The sequence below is a fragment of the Haemorhous mexicanus genome, chromosome 7 (genome assembly GCF_027477595.1).
Source record: "Haemorhous mexicanus isolate bHaeMex1 chromosome 7, bHaeMex1.pri, whole genome shotgun sequence".
In the NCBI taxonomy this organism is placed as follows: domain Eukaryota; kingdom Metazoa; phylum Chordata; class Aves; order Passeriformes; family Fringillidae; genus Haemorhous; species Haemorhous mexicanus.
In genome coordinates this window covers 14081155-14104635 of record NC_082347.1, presented here as the reverse complement: position 1 = coordinate 14104635, position 23481 = coordinate 14081155, and the positions used below count along the sequence as shown (strand labels likewise).

Genomic DNA, 23481 nt, shown 5'->3' with positions numbered 1-23481 from the left:
TTGTTTCCAAAATCTGTGACCAGTATAATATCAGGACAACCACTATTACTTTAAATTCAATAAAAGGCAAAAATCGACTAGGAGCAATTTTTTCAGCATTACTTTAGATGCTATTCATCTGAGAAAATATATAAAAAATAGAATATACACTTTTGAAAAGGAACATAGATGGCATTCTAACAGAGAGATGTTCTTATTTTTAACCCCACTGATAATGTCAGAGTTCTGTTCCACTTACTTATTACCTAATTTTTCATTAAAAGCTGCCATGATCACCAGTAGGACCTGTGCTACATCACTGAAGTGGAATAAAATGTACTTCTCATTGAGTTTTGCACCACTGGAGCATATAAATGAATTCAGGATATAAAATTATTCAGGCGATGAGTACCTTTAGGATCAAAGAGCTTCACAGCACATGATATAAAATTCAGTAGCTCATAAGTGAGCTAAATTTTCAGATCTTTTGATCTGTCTCTAAGATTTTGGATTCTAAATACCTATGTATGTAACATGTTACAGTAGCACTTTGGAAAATGTTGAAAGAAATCACCTTGCATAGTGTGTCTCTGTGCTCACCAGAGTCCTAACTCATCCTGGGAGCAAACATCCACAGGGAAGTGGGGGTCATCAATAGTAGGGTCATCTCTCTGGCACATCAATATTCATGATGAGTGGCAAAATAATCTCAGTTTTTCGAAACAATAGGGACACATACCAAGGGCATCCTGTTGTCACCTCACTCAGATGTTAGAGTTTATGCCAAACTTAAAAAAAAGCAAAATAATGGAACTTCTAAAGTACCTCAGTTGTCTAAATCTACATTGGAATTATGCAGATATTTATTTTGCACATTTTCAAGTATTACCACAATGCCTCTCCTTAAAAATAGACAAAGAAATGCATTTGAACTGCAGCAGTACTGTCTTTAATGGTTTGGTGTTGGTTTTTTTTTCCTCTTCTCATTGTTTATAAAAAAATAAGTATTGACATCTGGAGGCCTTTGCAGTTGTCCTGGAGTCATTAATCTCTGCCTGACCTAATAAAATCAGACTTTACTTATATTTCACTGATACCTTGTGATAGTCTTGCATGCACCCCTCAGCTTGTTTGTTATTATATTTGTACCAGAGAACATGAAATATGACACTAGAAATAAATCACTTTCTTTCGTGAAGAAGAAAAACCAGTGCTGCATTTAAAATGTGAAACTGTTCACATCAAAAAGTGCCTCAAAAGTGCTTCAAAAAGTGCCTCATTCTCTATTAGCAGTACCATGAAGAAAGTAAATTTTTTACCCTTTGAGTGGAAGCCAGAGTGCTGACTGTCATACAGTTACAGTCTCACCAATTCTACCATGAGACAAAACAGTAAAAACTCTTTAAGACAACTCCTCCTGTCAAGCAAAATGAACCTTCCTAAACTATTTGAGAAATTTCTTCTTCCTTGCAGTTTCTAAAAACTAACATTTTCTGAATTTGACCTTTACATATTCACATTCTGGCCCCTAATTGATTTCATTTCTATGTAAATACAGGAGTGCAATTGTATGCACAAAATGTTTACAATAACCAGAGAAAGATTCATTGCTACCAGTTTGTTTTTTATGTGTTCATTGTGCAAAAGTACCACTACAAATACAATTCTTACAGAAGTTGTGCCCTTCTGTTTCCAGGGAAAACACTCTCCCATGCCATCACTACCACTCTTGATTTTTCCTTTAGTCACCTGCACAGGCTGCTCCTCTGTGTGAGAAATGCACCTGGCAAGACACTGGAGTGTTCAGGAATCAATACAAAAAGGACCATAAAATGACAAAAGAAACTACCCCAATGTGAATTATTTGTTGTTCATTCCAGCCCTTGTGGTTCTCAGTAAAAAGCACAGGCCTTGATGGTATTTTAGTTTCACCAAAACCAGAAATCATGCATTGTTTGAGGACAAACCAGGACAACATGTGTGCAGATACACATTTTCCCTTATTTTATGTTTATTATAGATCATTTGGGGTTTCATTGCATCCGAAATACTAAAGAAACATTTTATAGATTGTTAATTTTACAGCTCATGAATTATGATTCAGCCAACTTACATCCACCTCAACTCAAGAAAGAATGAGATTTAGAGTGAAGTTAGCAGATAAAAAAAACCACCAATAACCCAAGGCAGTACTGAAAAATGGGTCAAGGAAATGAGAAGAGTTCTTACGTCAGGAACACCTAATTCAATTTGTCTCATGTTCAAATCAAGAAAAGAATCAAAGATCAGGAAACACTCAGAAAAACTAAAATACAGCTAAAATATAGGTATGTGTAACAGATTTTTGGCAGTTCTGACCTTGACAGAATTCAACTCTGTAAGTTTGGATGGCTTCATTTATTTATTTTGGCAACAGTTTTTAATTTATTTTAGGTATTAACTTAATAATTTAGGTATTAATTTAATTATTTAATTTATTCTTAGGTATTAATCTGTTTATTAAGTCCCACACACCATAATGAAGTATACTACAACGTTTCAATGCACTTTGATTTTTGCTTTTTGAAGAGTATACCTTCTCAGACTTGTTTCTTTCAAAAATCTTTGTAGTTATTGCCATATTCAATATTATAGGGGAAAAAACTTCTTATGGCAATGTTGAACCCAGTAATCACTAAAGAAAAACACCTCACAAACTGGGGGGGTTTTGTTGTTTTTTTGGAATATCTCATGATAAGTACCCCAAAAAATGTGTCTGTGGCACCTCAGTCCCCTAGCAAAGCAGCCCAGAACTAACCATGGGTTTATGGATCCCTCTATGCTCACCTGAAGGTGCTGACACCCTCTGTGTCTTCAGCCTCCTCTTTTCTATTTATTTATTGGCAGACTGAAATATCATCTTCATTTCTTGTCTTGGGCAATTCATTGGCTAAATTAAGTTTGCCTCTGTATTTCTTTTTTAAGCAAGACAGAAATACAATAATTGATAGCATGTAGTAAATATTCCTTGAAATTGCATTGGCAGAAATCAGAGAATGATGTGCACGGGTGAATCGCTGCCACTCAGCAGCCTGGCCCAGTGAGGGGCACTTGGCTTCTGAGTGTGGCCTGAGGATACTGAAATGATTCTCATTAATTCAGTGACTTTGGGCCCCTTTTGGCATCAAGTGTGATTTAACAGCCTCCAACTGACAGACACCTACATCAGGCATTCCTGCCCCACTGTGTTATCAAATGTCTAGTTTTTTAATGAGCATCTGTTTTATTGCCTTAGTTTTAGATGCCATTTTAGAAACTTTCAGAAGGTTTTGAACTCCTCGAGCTTGGAACAGTACAGAAAGAGCCTTTGCAGGGGGCAACCATGCCATGGAGAGATAATTTTTAGCTCTTAAGAAAACCAGACAAAATATTGCCTCAATCAGGATAGGAAACTGCCTAAAAATAGGCATATCAAAAATCTTTCCTTTTGTGCAGTCTGTTTCTCATATGAGTGAGAAACATATCATATCCCTCATATCTCCCTGTGGATACACTCACCAAACCAACCTCAGATTCTGAGAAGCAAGAAACATAACGCCTCAAAACTTTGTCTCTAAAAATTTAGTTTCCTGCATTTTCCAACTGGTTGAAAAGCCAGCCAGTAGAAGTAGTAACCCAGCCTTCCTCCCCCACCACTACCTTGACCCTCTCTGAAAGGCAGTGGCCAGGCAGAGTAAGACACTGAACCCAGCAGTAAAACATGCACAGTTTGCCCCTCAGCACTGCTTAGGTGGGCCATGAGAAATAATACATAATAGCAGCTATTTATTTGTTGCCACAGGACAATTGTCCACCCAAGGATCCCCCAGTGCACTGGTTTTTCTGAACTCCCTGAAGATAATGCAGAGGAAAGAGGAGATGGCCCAGCTTTTGGTCACCTGGATCACACTTGCAGTGTGAATTGATGCACATGCACTGATCCTGTGAAAGGCTGAACCGGTGCCTGAGGTGTGAAATTGCTGTTGTTGTTAATGGGATTTGTACTTCAGCCAACCACAGCAATCTTAACAGCATTAGAAAAGATGCAACAGTAAAACACAGCTCCAACATTTAAACAATTTTTTTAGGCTTCACTAAGAGCTGAAATATTATCTCCATCTTAATATACACAAAGCTGCAAATAAACAGAAGGTATTGACATATGTCTAAATGCCAGTATTTGACATAAGGAACAATAGTATAACAAAAGCCAGAACTGATCAGTGCTCAGAAATGTCAATATCATCTCTCAAATTTGGCAAAAAGACAATGAAACCCTCTCCCTCCCTTATAAAACTGTTCCTTCCTAGTCAGCAGGAACATGAGAAAGAATCTGTCTGACTAAAATAACTATTTTTGTCCTGACCAGCAAGATATAATGACATTAAGAATGCCCAAAACAAGAAGTCCAAGACAGACATAGATGGATAAATCTATCCTTGTGATCTATGCCAGGGTATGAAAGGGAGACTTCAGGAAGATCCCAGAGCTCCTATGCAGTTGAAAAGAAAGATTAAATAGAATTTTGAAATATCTGGCTATTAAGCAACAAAAATGCCGTCTCCTCATGAGAAATTTAAATTCCCCTGAACACTCTTATTTGATGGACAGTCAGTGACCAACTCAGCTGCCTGTGCTGACCAGGCAAGTAAGATAGACACTTGGGGTATTCCAGTAGCATTTCAGATGACAAAGAACAGTCTAAGCACCAAATGTCTCAAATGTCCACCCTAAAATTAGGCAAAAATGGCAACCTTCTCATAAAAGATGTTGATGGTATGAGTACTCACTTTCAGATAAACATGAATATCTCAGTCTGATGTCCAGGCTATAACAACCTGATATATTTTGGCCAACTTAAAATTGAACTGGGAGAGACTATTGCTAATAAAATAAGCAACATATAAGTAATGAACTTTCTCAGAAAAAAGCTTACCATACTGTGAAGTGTGGTCAGGGTGCTGCTTTCACATGAGCATTGTGAAGCAGAGAAAATTATGTTACTGGTGCATACTTTGCACCAATACTGGTTTGACTTTTCACTCAATTAATATGAAAATATTTGTAGTATGACACAAGAAGACAATTTTTACAGAAAAACACAAAAAGAAACATAGGAGTTTATAATTTGGCTCTTTCCAAGGATTTCTAGCATACCTCTCCTGGAAACTTGCAACTGCATCTGCTGTGGTCACTGCTGCAACTCTAATACTGTGATAAAGTGAATTTTAAACTGGTTAACACACCCACAGGCACTTCTTATTTTGCTATAGTGAGGCTGGAGCTCAGCATGGGCTCCTTTTTTCAGTGTTTATTCAGTGCCTAACTTGATTTTTATAACTTATGTGGGTCTTTACAGCTGCACTAATCCTAAACTGCCCTCTTCCTTACATTTCACAGCAGTTCCAGTTACCAGACTGCAGCAGACAAGTAGACACATAGAACAGAAACATTTAGAACAAAACTCTCCTGTAAATCAAGTCATGGACACACTCTATAAATACATAATAAGAAAAATGCCTTACTGCTTTAACGTGTATTTTAAAATGAAGCTTGTTTTGTCATCAATGGAAAAAGACTGAAATGGACAGATGAATCTAATTCAAAGAGGGAGAATGAAGTACTAAGAAGCTCATATTTCCTTGGTGACCACTTAATACTATTTTCATTAGCCTGCCTCACACCTTTCAGCTCCACTGAAGGGAGACTGAACAAGTTGTCCATCATATATTAAATTGCAGGACAAAGTACCTCCTCCCATCCTGGAGCCTGTGTGCTTAGAGATCCCATAAGTCTGATGCACTTCTGGCTACTGCAACCCTTCCTTGACCTCATCTCAGCCCTGGCAGGAGCAAGGTGCAACCTTAGCCCATACCTGCCAGCCCAAATATATCTACAGTACCACTGCAAAGCCAGCCTTTGTGTTCCCCAGAGCTCTGTGACACCTGGGGCTGTGTGCTTTGGGTGGATATTATCCAGGAGCCCACCCACTGTGTTCCTGCACCATCTGCTTTCCCAGCACAGCCACTTTACACTTTTACAAGCCTGGTAAAATCTTCTGTGGTCTTCCCAGGTGCTCAGCTGTGACCAGACTGGGGGCTTAAAATATTCTCAAATGACATTGCAGCAAATTTTCCTATTTACCATTTTATTATATAAAGCTTCTTTAAAAATCTGTTACCACCTTTCAGGGCAGCCCTTATCCATATGAACAAATCCTTTAAAATGAAACCCACAAGAAAAGCTAGAAACCATGACACACACTGTTCCCACAGGAGGCTATGGACTATGAAGGGATGCAGTTGTTTGAGCAGCTGAGAAAAACAGAAGCACTTTTTATACAAAATTGTAACTAAAAAAAAAAATTAGTAAACTTTCTGCATCAAAGAATTAAGAAGAAATGCCATACACAGAATTCAAAGCACGACTGGGAGAGAGAAAGGCATTCTGGCTGCTGCTCTGAAAGTCTCTGTCAATTTAATTATCTTCAGGACAGGTGGTAAAAGAGTCATTGATTTGATTTTTTAAGGGAAGAGCATAAAAAACCCCAGTATTTTGGCACATTGAGGATTTTACTGGACAGACTTATCCATGAGAAAACATCTGCAGTAGGCACTTCAAATAAGGATCTCTGCCACTAAATTACATTTTTAACCTACAAATGGTAAAGGTTGAAAGCTGACAATTGTAAGGGATTAACTAAAACTTTTGCTCAGATTTTATTTTGTAAAGAAGGAATATATAGTCATAAGCCAGCAAAAATAAACCTATGGTCTGAATTTCAGTGAGGATATTGTCTCTCCTGTGACCATTTTAATACAGTCTCCAGAACAACCAAGTGAGAAGCATAAAGAGCAAACTTTTCAGAACTTTCTCTGAATACACCTTAGGATTTTCTGCACTGAATTTGAACCCCAACAAGATTGCAATCATTTTTTCTGCCTCATAGAACTGCCAAGATAAAAAATACAAAATGCATGTGTTCATTTGTGCTCACAAAAGAATAAATTATCCATTTATCAGTCTTCTCAGAGATGAAAATATTTCTCAAAATCAAACAAGTTATATATCACCATTGATTTTAAACATCTTTGCAGCATGACTGGATGTTTGTCTGTATTTAATGTAACCATTGTCTTTTCCTTTTAATATTTAAACTCTCCCACTTTCAGCCTACTAGATTAAGTGCTTTGCAGAGAAAGCGTCAAAAGAAGTAGAAATAATAGAATAGAAAATAGAAATTGCAAATAACAGCCATTCTTTGCCAGCCAACACAAACATCAGAGGTGACATGCAAAGTTAGCCAATGTGAAGCAGCTCAGCATGAATTTTCCAATAACCAAGGAATATGCTATTTGTCCGGAAAACTACTGGACTTCAAATCTAGGAAGAAAAATGCCCCTACTGACTTATCCATTTCAACATATTAAAATAAGACCAAAACAGAAATTCAGAAAGCTCACTTTTGCAGCAGTTACACTGTGAAGTAGTAGCAGTGTGAAGTTTTGGTTTTTTTTTAAAAAGTTATTCCTGATGAACTCCTTATATAGGAAATAGAATGGAAAGCAAATAATCATTAGTTTTGAGAGATACTTTTATTTTTCTATATTGCTATGTTACTTGGAAGAAAAATACATACAATGTATATGATGCAAAAATGCCAAAGCTTTTGGGAAGCCAAATGAAAATGGAACATTCCTTGGGAAACGTGGTAAATGAGTGCCACTGCTTCACACAGCAATCAGAATATCAGGGAAAATAACAAGCAGTCATGGAGAAAAGCAATAACCTTAAAAATGAAATTGCAGATGGAGCAAGATCTGTCACCCTCCCTCCACAAACCCAGCAGCCTGAGCCAGGTATGAGAGCTGAGTGCCTTGGTGCCTTTCCTGCCCTGGCCATGAGGTCCAAGCCCCTTTCAGCTCCAGGGCCCTGGGCACACCCTGCACACACCCAGAGCCCTCCTCAGCCACAGCTGCACTGCCAGGGCTGTCTCTGCCCTGCCCACCTGAGTTCCAGGTGCCACTGTGGAGCCTGCAGCCCAGGCTACCTTCCTCAGGGGCAATGAGACTCAAGGAAAGACCACTGAGCACTGGCATTTCCAGAATCCAAGCAGGGCACAGAATTGCCCTCTTAAACCAAATCCAAATCTTCTTCCTGTAGCCAACAACCTGGAAAGGGCATTTTTGTGCATACTTGTCCACCCTTACAGGTCCATGCTGTTGTGACTTCACATGACAACGGGCTCCAAACGGAGAGGCAGAGGCAGGACTCAGATGTTGGATGGTATCTAAGGGCACAGTTTCTAATTAATTTATGCTACTGGACATATGCAAGAAAAGTTTCACAGCTGTTTCTCAGAATTATAGACTACATAAAATTCAAAACACATTTAACCATAAATATTAAAACACTTAAAATATTCCATGCACAAGTCAAATTGAAAGAAAGAGTTCCTTCTTCTTCACCAGGAATCTGGGCTTTTACTAATGCTTTCCCTTATTCCATCCAGGCACAAGCCTGTGGCCTGTGAGGAGAAGTTATTGAGACATTTACTTAGTAACACAAATTTTCTGAGCCTTCTCTGCAGAATAAAAAATTTGCCTTTAAACCACCAGAGTAGTAAAAGCAAAATGTTGCCCTGTTAATTAGAAAGGGCCTCCACAGCAATCCCCACTGGTCATACCAAAAGCTTTTAGAATTCATCCTTTTAATTACCCTCAGAAACATTTTATCACAAATGTTCAGTACTGTAATACAGTGAAAATCCATGCCAAATATTATTTTTGTTAGCCACCAAAATTATTTCATTATTTCATAAAGAGCCAAAAACTTAATTGAATTACTTCATTGAAGTTAACCATAATTGAATCTTCAGATCACAAGAAAGCCAAAGCAAAACAGACAGCATTTCAACCCAATACACTGCAGATCCGGGGAAGCTGAAATATTAGAGTAAATGATTAATTATTTCATAAAATATAAGGAAAAAACAGAGGCTTTGTAAATTTGTACACCACAATATTGCTAATGCTGTAACATTGCCTTCAATTCTGGGTTGAAAGCATTTCATGAAACTTGGTAATTAATTTATTGGCCTAATAATCCCCTCTTCTCCAACCTGATAGAAATAACAGAAACACCTTTCTGGCCATGTTCATCCTCTCTGGAAATGTTTTGAAATTTGTTGCAGTAAATAACCAGTATTCTCATCCTCCTGTGCAGAGAGATTTTTATGCCATTACTCTCAATTATTAAATTACTCCAAAAGAAGTAAATTTAATTACACACTTAGGTGGCTTGTGGTATCAAAGAAATCATCAAGAAGGACCAGGGAACTTCTTTCCACTGAATTTCTTTTCTCAGTAATAAAGCAAGATCTGATCCCGAGTTACATCACAGACCAGCAGCCATGGAAAATAACATTACCACTGTTTTCATGATGATTCATATCTCTAATTTTCAAATTCTCTTGACAGTCCTCCTGTGCCACAAACAGCATTAATGTCACACTAGAAGAAAACCACAGATCTTAAGTGCCCTTTCTGAGAAAGGAGTTTGTAAAATACATTATCTGTTATTTCCCAGGCTAGGTCATTTTAAAAGATGTATCTGCAGGAGAGCAACAAAGCTCTTCAATATTGCTCAGAATAACAAATCACACAAAGAGCAAAAATAAAAACATATTTGACCATAAGAACAAAACCTAAAATAGTCCATATTGACAGCTCTCATTTTAGGAAAAAAATCTTTGCATACCATCTTTGCCATGCAGACTGAGTCATGAAAAATGCAAAATGCTAAAGTTAGGGTAGAAAGCTAAAATGAATTCAAGTAGTTGAAGAGTTCTGCTCTTTAACTTTGTTTTAGTAGCAAACAAAATCAGCTTGGAGACTCTTTCTTTCATCCCCTCCCTATGTGAAGAACGATTTGCTCATTAACTCCCTCTGAAGCTGAGGAGCAGCTCCAAAAGCAGAGCTCAGCTCCCGCAGCTGCTTAGGCTGGCACAATGTGCTGCCATTAACATCAGAACGACCCCGTTCCCTGGAGCCAAGGGCTGCTCCACACACAGCCTGGAGGAACGGCACATGGAGAAAGCGCTGGTTATTTATATATTTTGCAACTGCTTTAATTACCCTATCACTACAGCACACACCAGCAACACAATTTATAAAGCACTGACAAATTTTATGGTAATTGAAAGGCCCAATTAGCAATTCTCACACCACGGGCAGATTTTGTTTGATTCAGCAACAGTAAAAGAAAGAAAAATTTAGAAGGAAAAAAGGCTCAAAGGTATGTGCAGTTCCAGAGGAATCCAAGTCTCTAATGTAAAGTATATTTAACACACATTTGAAATCTATGCTCCTCAACAAGGGCTCTGACTTGGGAATGTGCCTCTTGAACCCATTCTCTGGAATTTTTTCCCCTCATTAACATAACTGGTTTCTCTGGAAGAGAATTTTATCCCATAGGAACCATCAAGAGCTAAGAGAACATGCAAATTCATCTCAGCAAGTTGCATGCCATTATAAAATATTTCTGAATAGAAATACAATCAGCAGCCACACTTGGCAAAAGTAACACTCAAATGAGAGTTACCAATTAACTCCAGTTAAGAAAACCCCTGGGTTTATATTGATGTCACATATAATATTAAAAAATCCACAAAAAGTTCACAGGAACTGTGAGCTGGTCTTGAAACCATGAGAACAAGGTGCCAGAGCAAGAGAGTAATGATGAGCCCCCAGGGCAGAGTACTGGAAACCCTTATTTCATTGACAATTAATTGTTCAAATAGATTCAAGCCAAAAGTATAATGGAGTATAAGGTTAAGTAAAGCCTTCACAGCAGCAGATAGGCTGAAAATAGGATCTCAAGTTAGTTTAGACAATTATAAAGCTAAAAATCACATTCCTAGGGAAATTTGTGTATGGAAATGATAGTATAATGGACCAGACCCAGACCATCACATATACATTGTTAATTTTGTTATATAAGCGTGAGTGACCAAATCACCTATTTCTGTATCATTTTTTGTTTCCTTTTTGTACCAAAGGCTGTACTTGCATCCTGAAATGAGTGATGCCTGACACCCCATTCTGCAGAATGACAGCAACACTAAATATCTCAGCTCACTGTGTCAATTGGCTCTTGTACACTGAGTGAAAGAACCTGCTTGAGGGACAGCCACACCACACAATGCTTCCCTGTGGTGCTTTATACACCTTTCACCCCTAAACTATCTACTGCCCAAGGTGATTCTACTCAGTTCCCAGTCAAGGTATGTCACCAGCTGGACCAGAGATGCAGCCCTGTCATTCCAGAGGGTTTAGGCAGGTGCACAGCTATGCTAGTGATGAAACCTTGCTCTTTGATGGGAGAAAAAGACTCTAAGTGTGAAGCAAAGCAAGCCCAACCCCATCTTTGGGAGGAATTATGAATTTTCCAGCTCAAAATAGTCCCTGGTGTAAACAGGACTGGCTTCGCTTTTTGCATAGACTACCAAAAGTTCTTAAGCTACGTAATTTCTATTATCATAAGAAATCAACAGGAAAGCAGTTTCAGTAATTCTACTTCAACTCCAGCCTGATATGACTGAGCCATGATCCTCAAAGCAGTTGTTTCAACTCTCAGGGATATGTATTAGTGCCTGCCTCATTCAATTTACCGTGGCACTGTTCTGCTGAGATACAGACACCTGTTTTACAGCTGAGAGACAAACAAACTGCTTGACAGCAATTAAGTTAAACTTTGCTTTGGCATAAAGTCTAGAAAACTACTATTTCCTCAGTCTGTCATGATCTCTGAAGAAAGGGTGAGATGTTAGCAAATTTTAATGACTGCTGTTAAGGGAAAATGAGGGATATTCAGAGAATTACACTTGCAAATTAAAATCTGGTAACCTAAAACTTCTGTGGAGTTTTAGTCTCAAAGTCTCAAAGCTGGAAAAGAATCCACTGAGCTGCAATTTACAATGATTGCCAGCAACATTTTCCAAGGATTTTGCACAAGTCACTTGTTACTGGATTTAATTTTACTAGACTGGATGAAAACTATTCTCTTTTGCTTGGAAAATACTCAAAAATTCTTTCCTTTCTAATTTATTTTTTCTAATTTCTATCCTTTCTAACAGTGAAAGTTAGAAATGAAAGCTTGACCTTTGGCACAATGCCTGCTTAGAAAATGTAGTTCCACAATTTCTGTCTGCATCCCCACTGATACCACTTGAAAAATTCCCTGTGGCATCCCCTGTGTCAGTATCCAGCAGAGCTGAGTTGGCTCAGGACAGTGGATCACATTCCCCATAATCATTCATCTATCAGGGAAGATGTGGCTGTGTCTGCTTTGCCTGGATCTATCCATCCCTCCATGCCCACAGGCAGTACCCAAAATGACTGCACTTGCTTTCTCCTGACCAGCCTGACTGCATAAACAGAAAGAAATCCAGAAAATGTTACAAACATTACTGTGGGAAAACAAAAACAAACAAACCAAGCCCCAAAACTTCTAATGGCCAGTGCAAGCAGTGGAGTAGCAGTAAGAGTGTTGAAAACAGGTCATTCTAGAGGGAGGTGAGAGAGCCCACACAGTGCTGTCACACCACATCACACATCCCCCTGCAGTAAGGCTGTGCAGGCACACTGGGGGGAACTAATATTAAGCTGATATAGTCAAGCTAGAGCAAAATTATACAGATATGTTGCCTTTTAACCAGGTTTACTTGGGTTAAATTCATATCAAGCAACCAAAACAAAACAAAACAAAAAAAAAACAACCTTAAAAACAAAGAAGAGGAAGCTTCATGTAGAATTTTACATTGCTTCAGCTAACACCAAGGTAATCCCATGTACACAAACATGTGGATTGTCCATGGTAATCCCATGGACAAACATACAAAACAGTGAATTTCTCTAACATTCTCACAAGTGCTTTTGGGAGACTAATACAGAGCCAAAAGCTTTTACTGATTAATTAGTCTTCATCATTGACCTCATTACCCAGGAAATCTGAAAACCAGATTCTTAATTTTCTTTATTTTGTACGTGAGATGACAAAAAAATAGCAAAATCAAAATAAAACAAACAAGCAAAACTCTAAAAGTAGCCCCATTTTTCTGCAAGAGGCATGAGTATCTCAGGCTTACTGTGCACTCACAGATTTCTAAACCTTGGTGAATCTTCCTAATTCAAAGACAGAAAATCCCCCAAAAAACAAGCAGCAGTTTAAAGTGTGTACAGACAGTATATCAGATCAGAAATTAAAAAAAGAGCATGAAAAGCTTTATCACACACCTGCCTTTGCTTGTTATTTTTTTTCATCTTTGGTCTTCACTACAAATTGCCATCACTTTAGCATATTTTATGAAAAGAGTATCTGGTGAGCAAAAGAGGGAAGAGAAACATCAACCTTGTGATCCCTTCTTTCAAATTACACTTCATCCATTTCAGACTTGTCTAGGTGGACCTGCTAGTTTGTTAATTCCTAAGAAGTTTCTGACAAAACACCCTTGATAGCTGTGACAGGTATGTCAGCTTTGCATCACTAATATCTTGTACTCCAAGGGCTCTGGTTACTCTGCACATCTCTTTCCAAAAGGCAACATGATTATTCTGGCATTGGAATAGGCAGGACAAAAGACCAGTTTCCCCTAACAACAGCAGTACTATTTGAGCCTGCAGCATTTAGCAGTGTGCACAGCCAGCCTGGTGACACTGCCCTGGTTACAGTGACATGGGGTGTATCTCCAGATACCCTCACATTTAGCCAGCAGAGCAGGTAAATCTAATTCAATTTGATAATTAGCTTTTACATTAAAACAGTAACAAAAACCAAAGCCTAACAGGGTGGATCTGCGTTGATTTTTTTCCGAAATAAAAACATCATGCAGCATTTCAAGATTCCTGGGTATGTTAATAATCTGTCCCTCAAGACAGACGCTTTTATTTGCCCTTACTAAATAACTTAATATAGGGATTAAAACTGCCTGCTAAGCACTTTGTAGACATTTATCAAACATATTTCCGTATATCTGATTCCTAAACTGAGAGATTGGGATATGCCCTGAATTTAAGACTTTATGAAACATAACAGAAAATCAGTTGGCAGGGATCTTGTGGCATCACAGCGATCTACTTTAACAGGGTGTAACAGTAAATGAAAGACAGCTCTTGGTACACAAAATCAAAGTCACAGAAGTCTGTAACTTGCTCACCTACAGTGAGTTGTCCTCACTTTTCCATGATAAGAGGATTTTGGTGAATGTTAATTACTGGGACAAGTTTCAGTTGTGGAATATAAGAGCACATGACTGAAGTAACTGAAAAAATGGAAGCATCATCCTGTTTTTCCTGAAACTCTTTTGTTATAAAAGCAGCAGCACAAAGACATTCCAAACAACAAATCACATATTCCATGTCAGGGATGCGAAAGAAAGTGTGTGGTAACTAGCCTTGCTCTCAGTTCAGAAGTGGCCATCAATTTGGGAAAGCTAAGGTAGACTTTCTGTCCTTTCCCAATCATGGACTCTTGAGAGCATCGTTCTTTGCTGAAATATTTACTGAGAAACTGGACAGCAATTCCTGTGCTTAGATTTAAAGAAAAGGTGATTTTATGGCAACCAAATACAAACATTTTGGTTCAGAATCAGAAGGCTTCGCAATTCTCCCAGCAGGCCTCTTGATTGCAATATTTTAACCATCACAGCAGACTGAGGCTACAGCTCTCTGTACTACATATTGATTTCATGGGTTTTGGTCTTTGTGCATATTTTGGGGAGCAGGGAGCAGACTGTCACATCTAAAAGCTGTTTTCAGAAGTGACCTTGGCATTGAATAATTGTTTTAAACCAACAGTAGAGCTCCATGAAAGTAATGCCCCAGCTTGCTGGAGGGCAGCTCACTTCACTCAAGTGCTCCAGTCCATGCTTAGACAAGACACTACCTGAAACTAAATGGCCAAGTGATTTGTTCATCCTCTTTTGCTAGAAACAAATGACTGTGCATTTTCACTTCAGCAGAGTGACAGTAACAGACAGGTGGGCTTACAGCTTTATTGACTGGCATAAGGGCTTGCAGAGTGAATATTTACCAACAGCATTTACTTAGTTTTGTTGAAATGAATACAAACAAGTGAGGAAATTCACATCAGCAACTAGCCCACTTGAAAATACTTCTCAAAAAATAATAAAGAATTGCTTTCAAGAATGGCATATTCAAAAGAAGTTCCTGGGGAAAAAAAAAGCTTTTTTCTTTTGCTGACTTTCATCAGACCTTGGTTGTAGAAGAATGCACACCCGTGAACTTAAGTTGTCTGAGAAATGTGAATCTAGATATCTCAAGGATACAGAACTTAGGGTTCTGCAGAAATTTCAGTTAGGGAGACAAAGTCATAGCCCAAGAATTTTCCAGAAATATTTGGGAATTTAACAATTTTTTAAATTCAAAATGTATGGCACAAACACAAGACAGAAAAATTGGCTTTAATTGCACTCTTTATATGAAGGGATTTGACCTTAAATCCCTGAGAAGAGTGCCCTAGCTCCAGTAGAGTTCAAGCTGAGCAGTCACAGCCTGATGATATACTCCAGCATTTATAAAATGCATTTTTATTTCTCCTCTCATTGCAGCTACTGAAATTCAATTGTTTCATAACCCAGATGGACATCCAAACCATTACTTGTCAATAGGAAGAACTTAAATTCAGTGTGACCAGAATAAAACAATTGCCAGTTATTTGACTATAATCAAAAATGTAGAAATAAAGCCCCCAGAATTTCTGCCTGAGATCCAGCACTGAGTGAGGAGCGTGTGCAGGTCCCCCATCAGACCTAAGCAATCACTGTGATGTAGAAGCTGCCCCCTCAAAGAACAGATTATTGTTTCATCAGGACTTGGTAATTTCTATAGTGATAGAGGCTTGACATTGGGAGGTACTGTCTGCTGGCAAATGGGAGAAGAGTTTTTTAAAGTATCTTTTAAAATCTTGTCCCTTGACTTTTGACTTCCAAATGATGTGTTACACTCCATCATTGCTCTGCTAGTATTTGATTAGCTTTTGGGAAATGCCAGCCTGTTTCTGCTTCAATGGCTTTGTTTAAAACCTTGAGTTATCTTTCTTCATTCTCTCAAAAAGCTATTTCCTACCTAATGTGGTTTATTAATCTTCTGCATTACTGGCAAAGCAAACAGAATATTAAGTGGGATACTTCAGCAGCATCTGGCAGTACAAAATATCTGGGAAATACTTGAAATTGTTCTGAACCATAATATTTTTTCCTCAGTTGTTTTACTGGAGAATTCAAAAAACTTGGTCTCTGAAAAAAACTCACTGTATCTTAAAGACTGGAATGTGTACCATGATTTTCCAGTGGCTTGGCCATTAGCTTAGTCCATGTATTTTACTTCAAAATGCAAATGGGGTGGAAGACATTACTGTGGTTCTAAGTTTTATGGGTAAAGTATTCCTTTAAGAATTTTTTTGCTAAGTTATGTCCCTGTGGTCAGACAAGACTGCTGGAGAAATGATGCAAGGAAATCTAGTCTTGGGGCATAACATAATGCTGTTTGCATTTGAGAAATGCCAGTCTCATAAATGTCAGAAAGACAGAAACACAGCAAAGGACTTCAGTTATTGATCGATTTACTGATTGTATCTCCACCAATTGGTGCAACTCCACATCAGTGCAAATTCATTAAATGCTTCCTGACACCAGGAAGTTCCTCCTGCCCACTCAGGTCACACCAACATGAGACCCATGATTACAGGGATTTATAAGCAAAATAAACCACTAGAGGAATACTGAGGAAAAAAACTCAACGCAAACAACCCACCCAGGAATCAACAATACATTTTTCCTGGGGAGTCAGCTGGTGACAGTGGCCTGCATTTATCTGTCTACAGTTGATACATATCAGCATTAAGACTTTGAGAAGTTTCACTCTTTAGGCTCCAGCAAATCTCCCACAAACCAACTATAATTACATTAGAGCAGTATAGTATAAAAATTCCTCATGAGATCTCAAAAGTTTCCATTAAGCAGTTAAAACAAAGAATGCTTTCATCCTACCTTAGCAATGTGAGTCTGTCCCCTCCTGCATCTTCTGTGTTGCTTGCCTGTGTAGAGAGGAGAAACAGAATGTACAAGGCTGGATTTCAATTCCAGACCAGTTTGGTCACTGCTCACTTGTGCTTTCTTAGCTATTTTTGGGAGGATAAACAGCACTTCTGGCTCTTCTAAGCATCTGCAATGTTCTTATAGTCAAGACCTCAGCCCTGGTGAAGGAGCTGGACATGCTAAGAGAACTCTAATAGAACACATACTAGAGGTCATTCAGGAGTCAAAGGTCATCCCCAAAGTTCTGGGTCACAGGTCACTGCAAGAGGACAAATGGTCTTGCAGAATCCAAGGTTACTGAAAGGTCAGAACAGGCTGAAAATATTCCCGAAAGGTCAGAAATCATCCAGAGCTCAAAGGTCACCCATGTGATCAGAGGTAACAGAAAAGGTCAAGTGGTCATTTACAGGCATCCAAAGGGTCAGAGGGCATCAAAAATGCCATGCATTCCATGTATTAAATTCCCTTCTGTTCACAATTTTACACAATATAAGAGCTGTGATAGTAAATATTATGGCAAATGGAAGATACAAATATAAAACAGCAAGACAGGAGACATCTATAAGAAACACCAAAGCAGCCAAATAGAAAGGAATTTAAAAGTCTCTCCCCAAACCAACAGGAGATTTTGTCTTTTAAGACTAAGTTCCATTTTTCCTTTGAAGGACCTCAGTGGTACTATTTTAAATTTTAGAGAGAACAGAGTTTGGAATCAGATCTTGTGTTATCTGGATCCCAGACAGCAAAACATGTAAAATCAAAACTGGAAAATCTGTTCTAGTTTCAACACCCTTTTAACTCTTTATCCTTTTGTTCTTTTTGATTTGTCCTGACTCTGCTAGGAAAATAGAAAATTCCAAATATTCACCAGGTTGCACTATAGACACAAAAGTGTTATTGCAATTACATCTGCCTTGTGGTTATTACGTAGCAGGGAAAAAGCCTTATCCAATCAGAGCTGCTCAGGAGGAACTTGCCATGCACAAATAGTGATCAAGTAACCTTGATAAAGCCTCAAGTAACCTTAGAATAATTATCATGGCAATGCAAAACTTTTGGTTTGGTCCCAAGTCAGGGAAACAGGCATGTGCCTAATTCCAAGAGCTTCAGTATACTAAGCAGGCTGGCAAGCCCTGAACTGCCTTGTTAAATAAAGCAAGACCCAAATCTTACACACACACAAAGCACTTAGTGCCTGCCAAGTGGAATTTCATGCACAGTGCTGAATTACAGAATTTCCCTTCACTTACAAGCCTAATGCTGATTATGCTCAGCTGAAAAGGAAGATAATGTGCTCAAGAGCTCTCAGATCAATGGCTGGCATGTGAGAACGCCCACCTAGAACACCAAGTCTCTTCATCTTCTTTCTTTGCTTTCCTACCCTTATACATGCACATAAATCAGTGTTTCACTATATATTTCCTGACTGTAAATAAGAGATTGCAACTTTTTTATCCTGTCACCCGAAAGTACAACTTCTCACTTTCCAGCATCACAGTGTGCTGGATTTACCAGCCAATACAACTGTCTGAGCACTGCAGACACTCTGGGGCAAGGAAAACTCCTTCTCAGGAATTCCCAATGGCTCTTCTGTCTTGGGTTATTCTAAAATCCTAAACCCGGGAATGTCCCCTGCAAACTCCAGTGAGTGAGTGCATTTTGTCCCACCCCACCCAGCTGCCTTCTTTTATTCTGGACTTGCTCCAACATTCTGTTAAACATCTGGGGATTTATGCTAGGGATTTGTGTTCCCCTTTCCCCTGCAGTGGCTGCAGTTCCCCTAGGTTAGAGAGTCAGCATTACTTTTGTTCAAATTCCCTCTAGAAAGATCAGCTTTTAATTAGTGCATGGTCTTCACTGGAACCTTTTCAGCAAGAGGCACTAAGTGCTTTCCTCCTGAACTTTACAACACTAACAAAGAAAATAAACTCTCTGTGGAAGTGGCACAGCTATGAACACACAGCACACACAGCATCACTGCACCCTAAACACACATCACTGGTTTTTAATCTCACACGGATTTCTGCAGAAGAACTGAGATTTCTCCAGGGATCTTTGCAGTTAGTTAGTGTAAGAAATTGCTGTAATTAACAACTCACTCAAAATTTAAAAATACATCCCTTGCAGCCAAGGAATATGGAGCCACAAAAAAGACCACATCTGCAAAATAAATATTTTATACCTGATAAGGACACAAAACCACAGTGATTATTTTTCCTTTCCATTTTAAAGTTAGGCTTTGAGTCTAAATTTTTTTACTTCTTTCACTAATGGCTAATCCACAGCAGGATGGTTCACAAAGTTGTTGCATATTGCATTTAACCAAACTTCTCTTTGAATGGAGAGTAAAACACGCTGAAAAAAAGCCATTTATTTGATAGTACTGTTTTAAGTGAAAAAACTGCAATGCAAAAGGATAATTTCAATCGGCACAGTGCATAGAGGGCACCTTTTTTTACAGCATCTACTTATATAAAACCACCAGCTTGTAGCCCCAAAATCTCCCTCTTCAGTAGCAAAAGTATGTAAAGATAAGCTAGCACTTTTTAAAAAAAGCTAGCACACCCTTATAACCTGAAATTTTCCCCATGGTGTTTTGGACATAACACCTTAAGTTCATTATGCTAAACTTTGCTATGGCAAATGATCTTCTGGCCTCCTATTAAAAGAAAATAATTATAAAAGCCCTGTTGAGAGAGAAGATGTAACACCAAGTCTCAAAGAAAGGCTGCACACATTTCTGAATATAGTATCTCAAAATTCATAGCAATATCAACAACTGAGAGTACACCCATGTGATAATTTATTAAAACAACTTTTGAGAGTTCACATACCCCAGACAGAAGACAATGGGTTTCTCACAGGTACAGCAAATCTGAGTCAATATCTGACATTTCTTTTTCAGCTACTCTGCAGCTATCTTGGCACTTCCTAGAACCAGGAGCTGGAATTTTCATTCCAAAGAGGAACAAAGCTCAGCAATAAATGTATTGATTTTATTAATGATTCTTCTCTGAGTATGTAACACACAAGAGTTCCTAAAAACTTCAGATTCACTTTTTTAAATTGAGATTATGTTGCAGTACACAGTAGCACTGTTACAGATATTCAGCTTTATTATGCTCTATGAAAGCTATTATTATGTCTGATAGACATTTAATAATCTGAGGTCATGTAAAATCAAGAAGGTATTAAATAAATTTACAATGGCAATAAATATCTTGCTAGTGAACCAGCAAGAAGTTTTGAGCTGAATTGTTTTACCATGAAAGAAAGTGAAGTATACCTTATAAACATAACCTATACCTCTACTACTCAACTGAAATATTTTATCTCCATTTTAAGCAGGATGAAATATTAGTGTGCTATTTGCTGTTGAGAGCTCACCTCTTAAACAGAACCTAGGAGATTTGGAGCAGAGATATTCATTTTATCCTTAAGAAATATATTTATTGTTGAAAAACATAATTTTATCAAAGAAAAACTCTATGATAGAAACAAACATAACTTGAAATGAAAGATATTTAACTATTCACTATGACAATTAGTTAAGCCTTTAATCTCAAAATGTATTAATGGATCTTTTGTACAAAATATTAAAAAGTAGCAGAGGTAGAAATGTTAGGTTTTGACTGGGCCTTCTCCCTTGTTCTATGGCCAGAACATATTAATCCAGCTTTCTTAGAACAGAAATTACAGCAGCCTGAGGTTACCTCAGTTGACAAAATTTATTGACATACTGTTATTTTTGGTTTTGTGGACAATTTGTAAAAACTCTCAGATGCCTTCATGTTTAAATGTTTATTCTTTAACAGAAACAGCTACTTTTAACTTGAAAAATTTCTCTCAGAGAGCTGATAAAAACCAGGCAATTATTCACTGTGTTATCAGCTCTTGAAACTGATATGACTGTGAACTCAGCATTTCCCTACACTGAGCTGGGTAATACAAACTGAACTCCTAAAAAAGGCTTTCCAATTACCCCGATTAAATGTGTCTATAGTAATTTTTCAATCTGTTACTTGTTCTGTTCTTTGCTGCATATTAAAACCTCAGTTTAGACGTGCTCCCTTACTGCTCTGGCCTGGCTCCTCCCTCCCTGCCCCAACCCAGACTTGCCACAGGTCTGTGATGGCACTTCCCTCTGGTGCCCAGAAAGCACCTTCAGAGGAGCTGCTTTGCCCAATAAAATCAATTGGTTTTATCATCCCAGCACCTCCAGCTCTTCACAGACTTCTAATGAACAGTTTTCAAGTGTCTACTGCTCAACAGCTTGAAAATGAAACCTGTGCAGGGTGGAAGTGTTTGTCCTGTTAAATTACTGTTTGAGCCAGCCTCAAAGTCAGCTCTCCACCTCCCTCAAATGTCAGCTGACACGAGGCCTCAGAGCACACAATTGCTTTGGCATGCTGCCTGCTGCACAGACAAACATTTTGAAGACTCAGGAGCTCTACCCCTTCTCTTTCAGTCAGTCCCTTTTGAAAAGTTCTTCCTAATGTCTCACCTAGAAGCTTCAGAATTTGTCTTATTGTGCTCATTAGCACTGACTTTTTGGGAGCAAGGGCCAGAAATAAGATGCATTTCACTACTGGAGTGGGGTTTGTGAGCCAGAAACATGGACAACTGCCACAGTGGAAAGGCTGATTTGGTTTTGAACACTATAAGCTAAAGCCTAATTTAGGAAACCTGCAGCTATATGAAACCTTTCCCCCATTTAGCAATAATTTAGTGCAGCCTAGTTTGGAAAAGAGATATAGAAATGCTTTGGAAACAAATTTCATTGCTTAAAAACCAAAAGCCGCCAAACACCAAAACATACATGCCAAGTATTTGGGCATGGACACGTCATACAGAAGAGAGTCTGGACAGGGAGTACATTCCTACCCCACAGATTTTTCACTGTGCTGCACTGTCTGTCAGCTTCTCCACCTTTTGAGAAACTCTTAAACCATTTCTGGAAAAAAAAAATCTGGAGAAAATCCTCTCTTCTTTCCTTCATAATCTTGGTTAATTACCAAAAGGCTGTGGGAGCCTGACCTTGCCCTGGATGCAGGGAGGCACTGCTACCACAGTTCCCCCTTTAAAGAAAAGCAGTGTTAACCTGCTGGGCATTTGAAAACCACCTTCATCACCAGACTTCATCTGCATGGCTGTGCTTACACCTCCATGTCCACCTGCTATTTTCTCACATTATTTCTAGGGACAAACATCCCACCCCACAGAGCTCAGGCAGGGTGGCAGCTGCTGCGAGTGCAGTGCCAAAGCAGCAGCTTGTGGAGACAGGTGTGTCAGCAGACTGGCCACCAACAAGGACATCAGTCCTGTCCAGCACACCTGGGATCCACATGGGGGTGGAAAACAGCAGCAAAAAGGCTAAGGCCAGCTCCCAGAAAACCTGTAAATTCAAATTTTGCAGTTACTCCTGTAACTTCTTTACACAGCAGTAAGGATGGAGAGGGGCTATTTCTTTTCCTGCAAAATAGAAAAGGCTACAGCCTTCTGCACAACCCCTCCTGGAACACAAGCCATTGTTCAGCAGATAAGAGAAAATTAGAACTGCATTCAGAGCTATTTGTAACTATTTAAGTTAAATAACAGAGAGGGCAGAAGAGAGTCAGTCCCAAATGGTGGCACATGGGGAAAACCATTCTGCTACATTAAAGATGTGCTTTTAATTAACTTCTCTCTGAATGATTATAATTAAAGATTTTACCACAGGTCTTCTTAGCATAATTACCTTCTATTTCCTTGCACAGTGCACATTCCCAGGAAATGGGAATTGAGATTATTTCTTAATTTAAATACTTCCCCAATTATTTTAAAAGTTATTGCCTTTTAATTGTTTTATTATTGTGATTTTCTTTGTGCTTTTTGGTCCTTCTCTGATTCTTACAGGCTCTTTCAAGACCTTAGAAATATTTTTCATGCAGTCAGGTGCAATTGTGAGCAGTTAACAAATTATGGGTTGCATTTTATTACGTTTGGATCCAGAAAAACAAGTTCATAAAGAGAGTTATAAACTTACTTTTGGACTGGGGAATAAATGGCTCATTTTTCTCACTGGTGCTGAACATATGGTAGGAATTTTTTTCAGTTTTGTTCTGCAGATTGGTGTCTCCTTTACTGTTGCTTTTGTATGCAGGTCTCATCAAATGGCCTTGTTACACATCAGCTTTTGCCATGTGCACTGAATGTAAAAGATTGAGCAGGCATCCTGATTTATTTGAAGACTAATTGTGCAGATCAGTGCATTCAGTAGTGATTGCTTGGTTTCCTCCTAATATTTCCACTGATGATATAAAGACATACTGGGAACTGGCAAATGGAAAACAGGCCAAGGGAAACAGACTCCTGCTTTCTCTGCACTG

General features: G+C 38.5%; 1 protein-coding gene across 7 annotated transcripts in view; it reads right to left on the bottom strand.

Annotated features, from left to right (window-relative positions):
- The window catches only part of FAM13C (family with sequence similarity 13 member C), an 89321-nt gene extending 66022 nt beyond the window's left edge, over positions 1-23299 (bottom strand). For 4 of the 7 annotated variants that reach the window (XM_059851149.1, XM_059851154.1, XM_059851153.1 and 1 more), the window contains exons 1-2: positions 23139-23297; positions 17066-17112 (exon numbers count right to left, since the gene is read on the bottom strand). In XM_059851149.1, coding sequence (XP_059707132.1) covers positions 17066-17112; positions 23139-23165 — 74 coding nt within the window. In that variant the 5' untranslated portion in view covers positions 23166-23297. Of the gene's footprint in view, positions 1-17065; positions 17113-23138 lie in introns of all 7 variants that reach the window. The other 3 variants (XM_059851150.1, XM_059851156.1, XM_059851157.1) reach the window with 2 other exon arrangements.
- Positions 23300-23481: the final 182 nt, after the last annotated feature.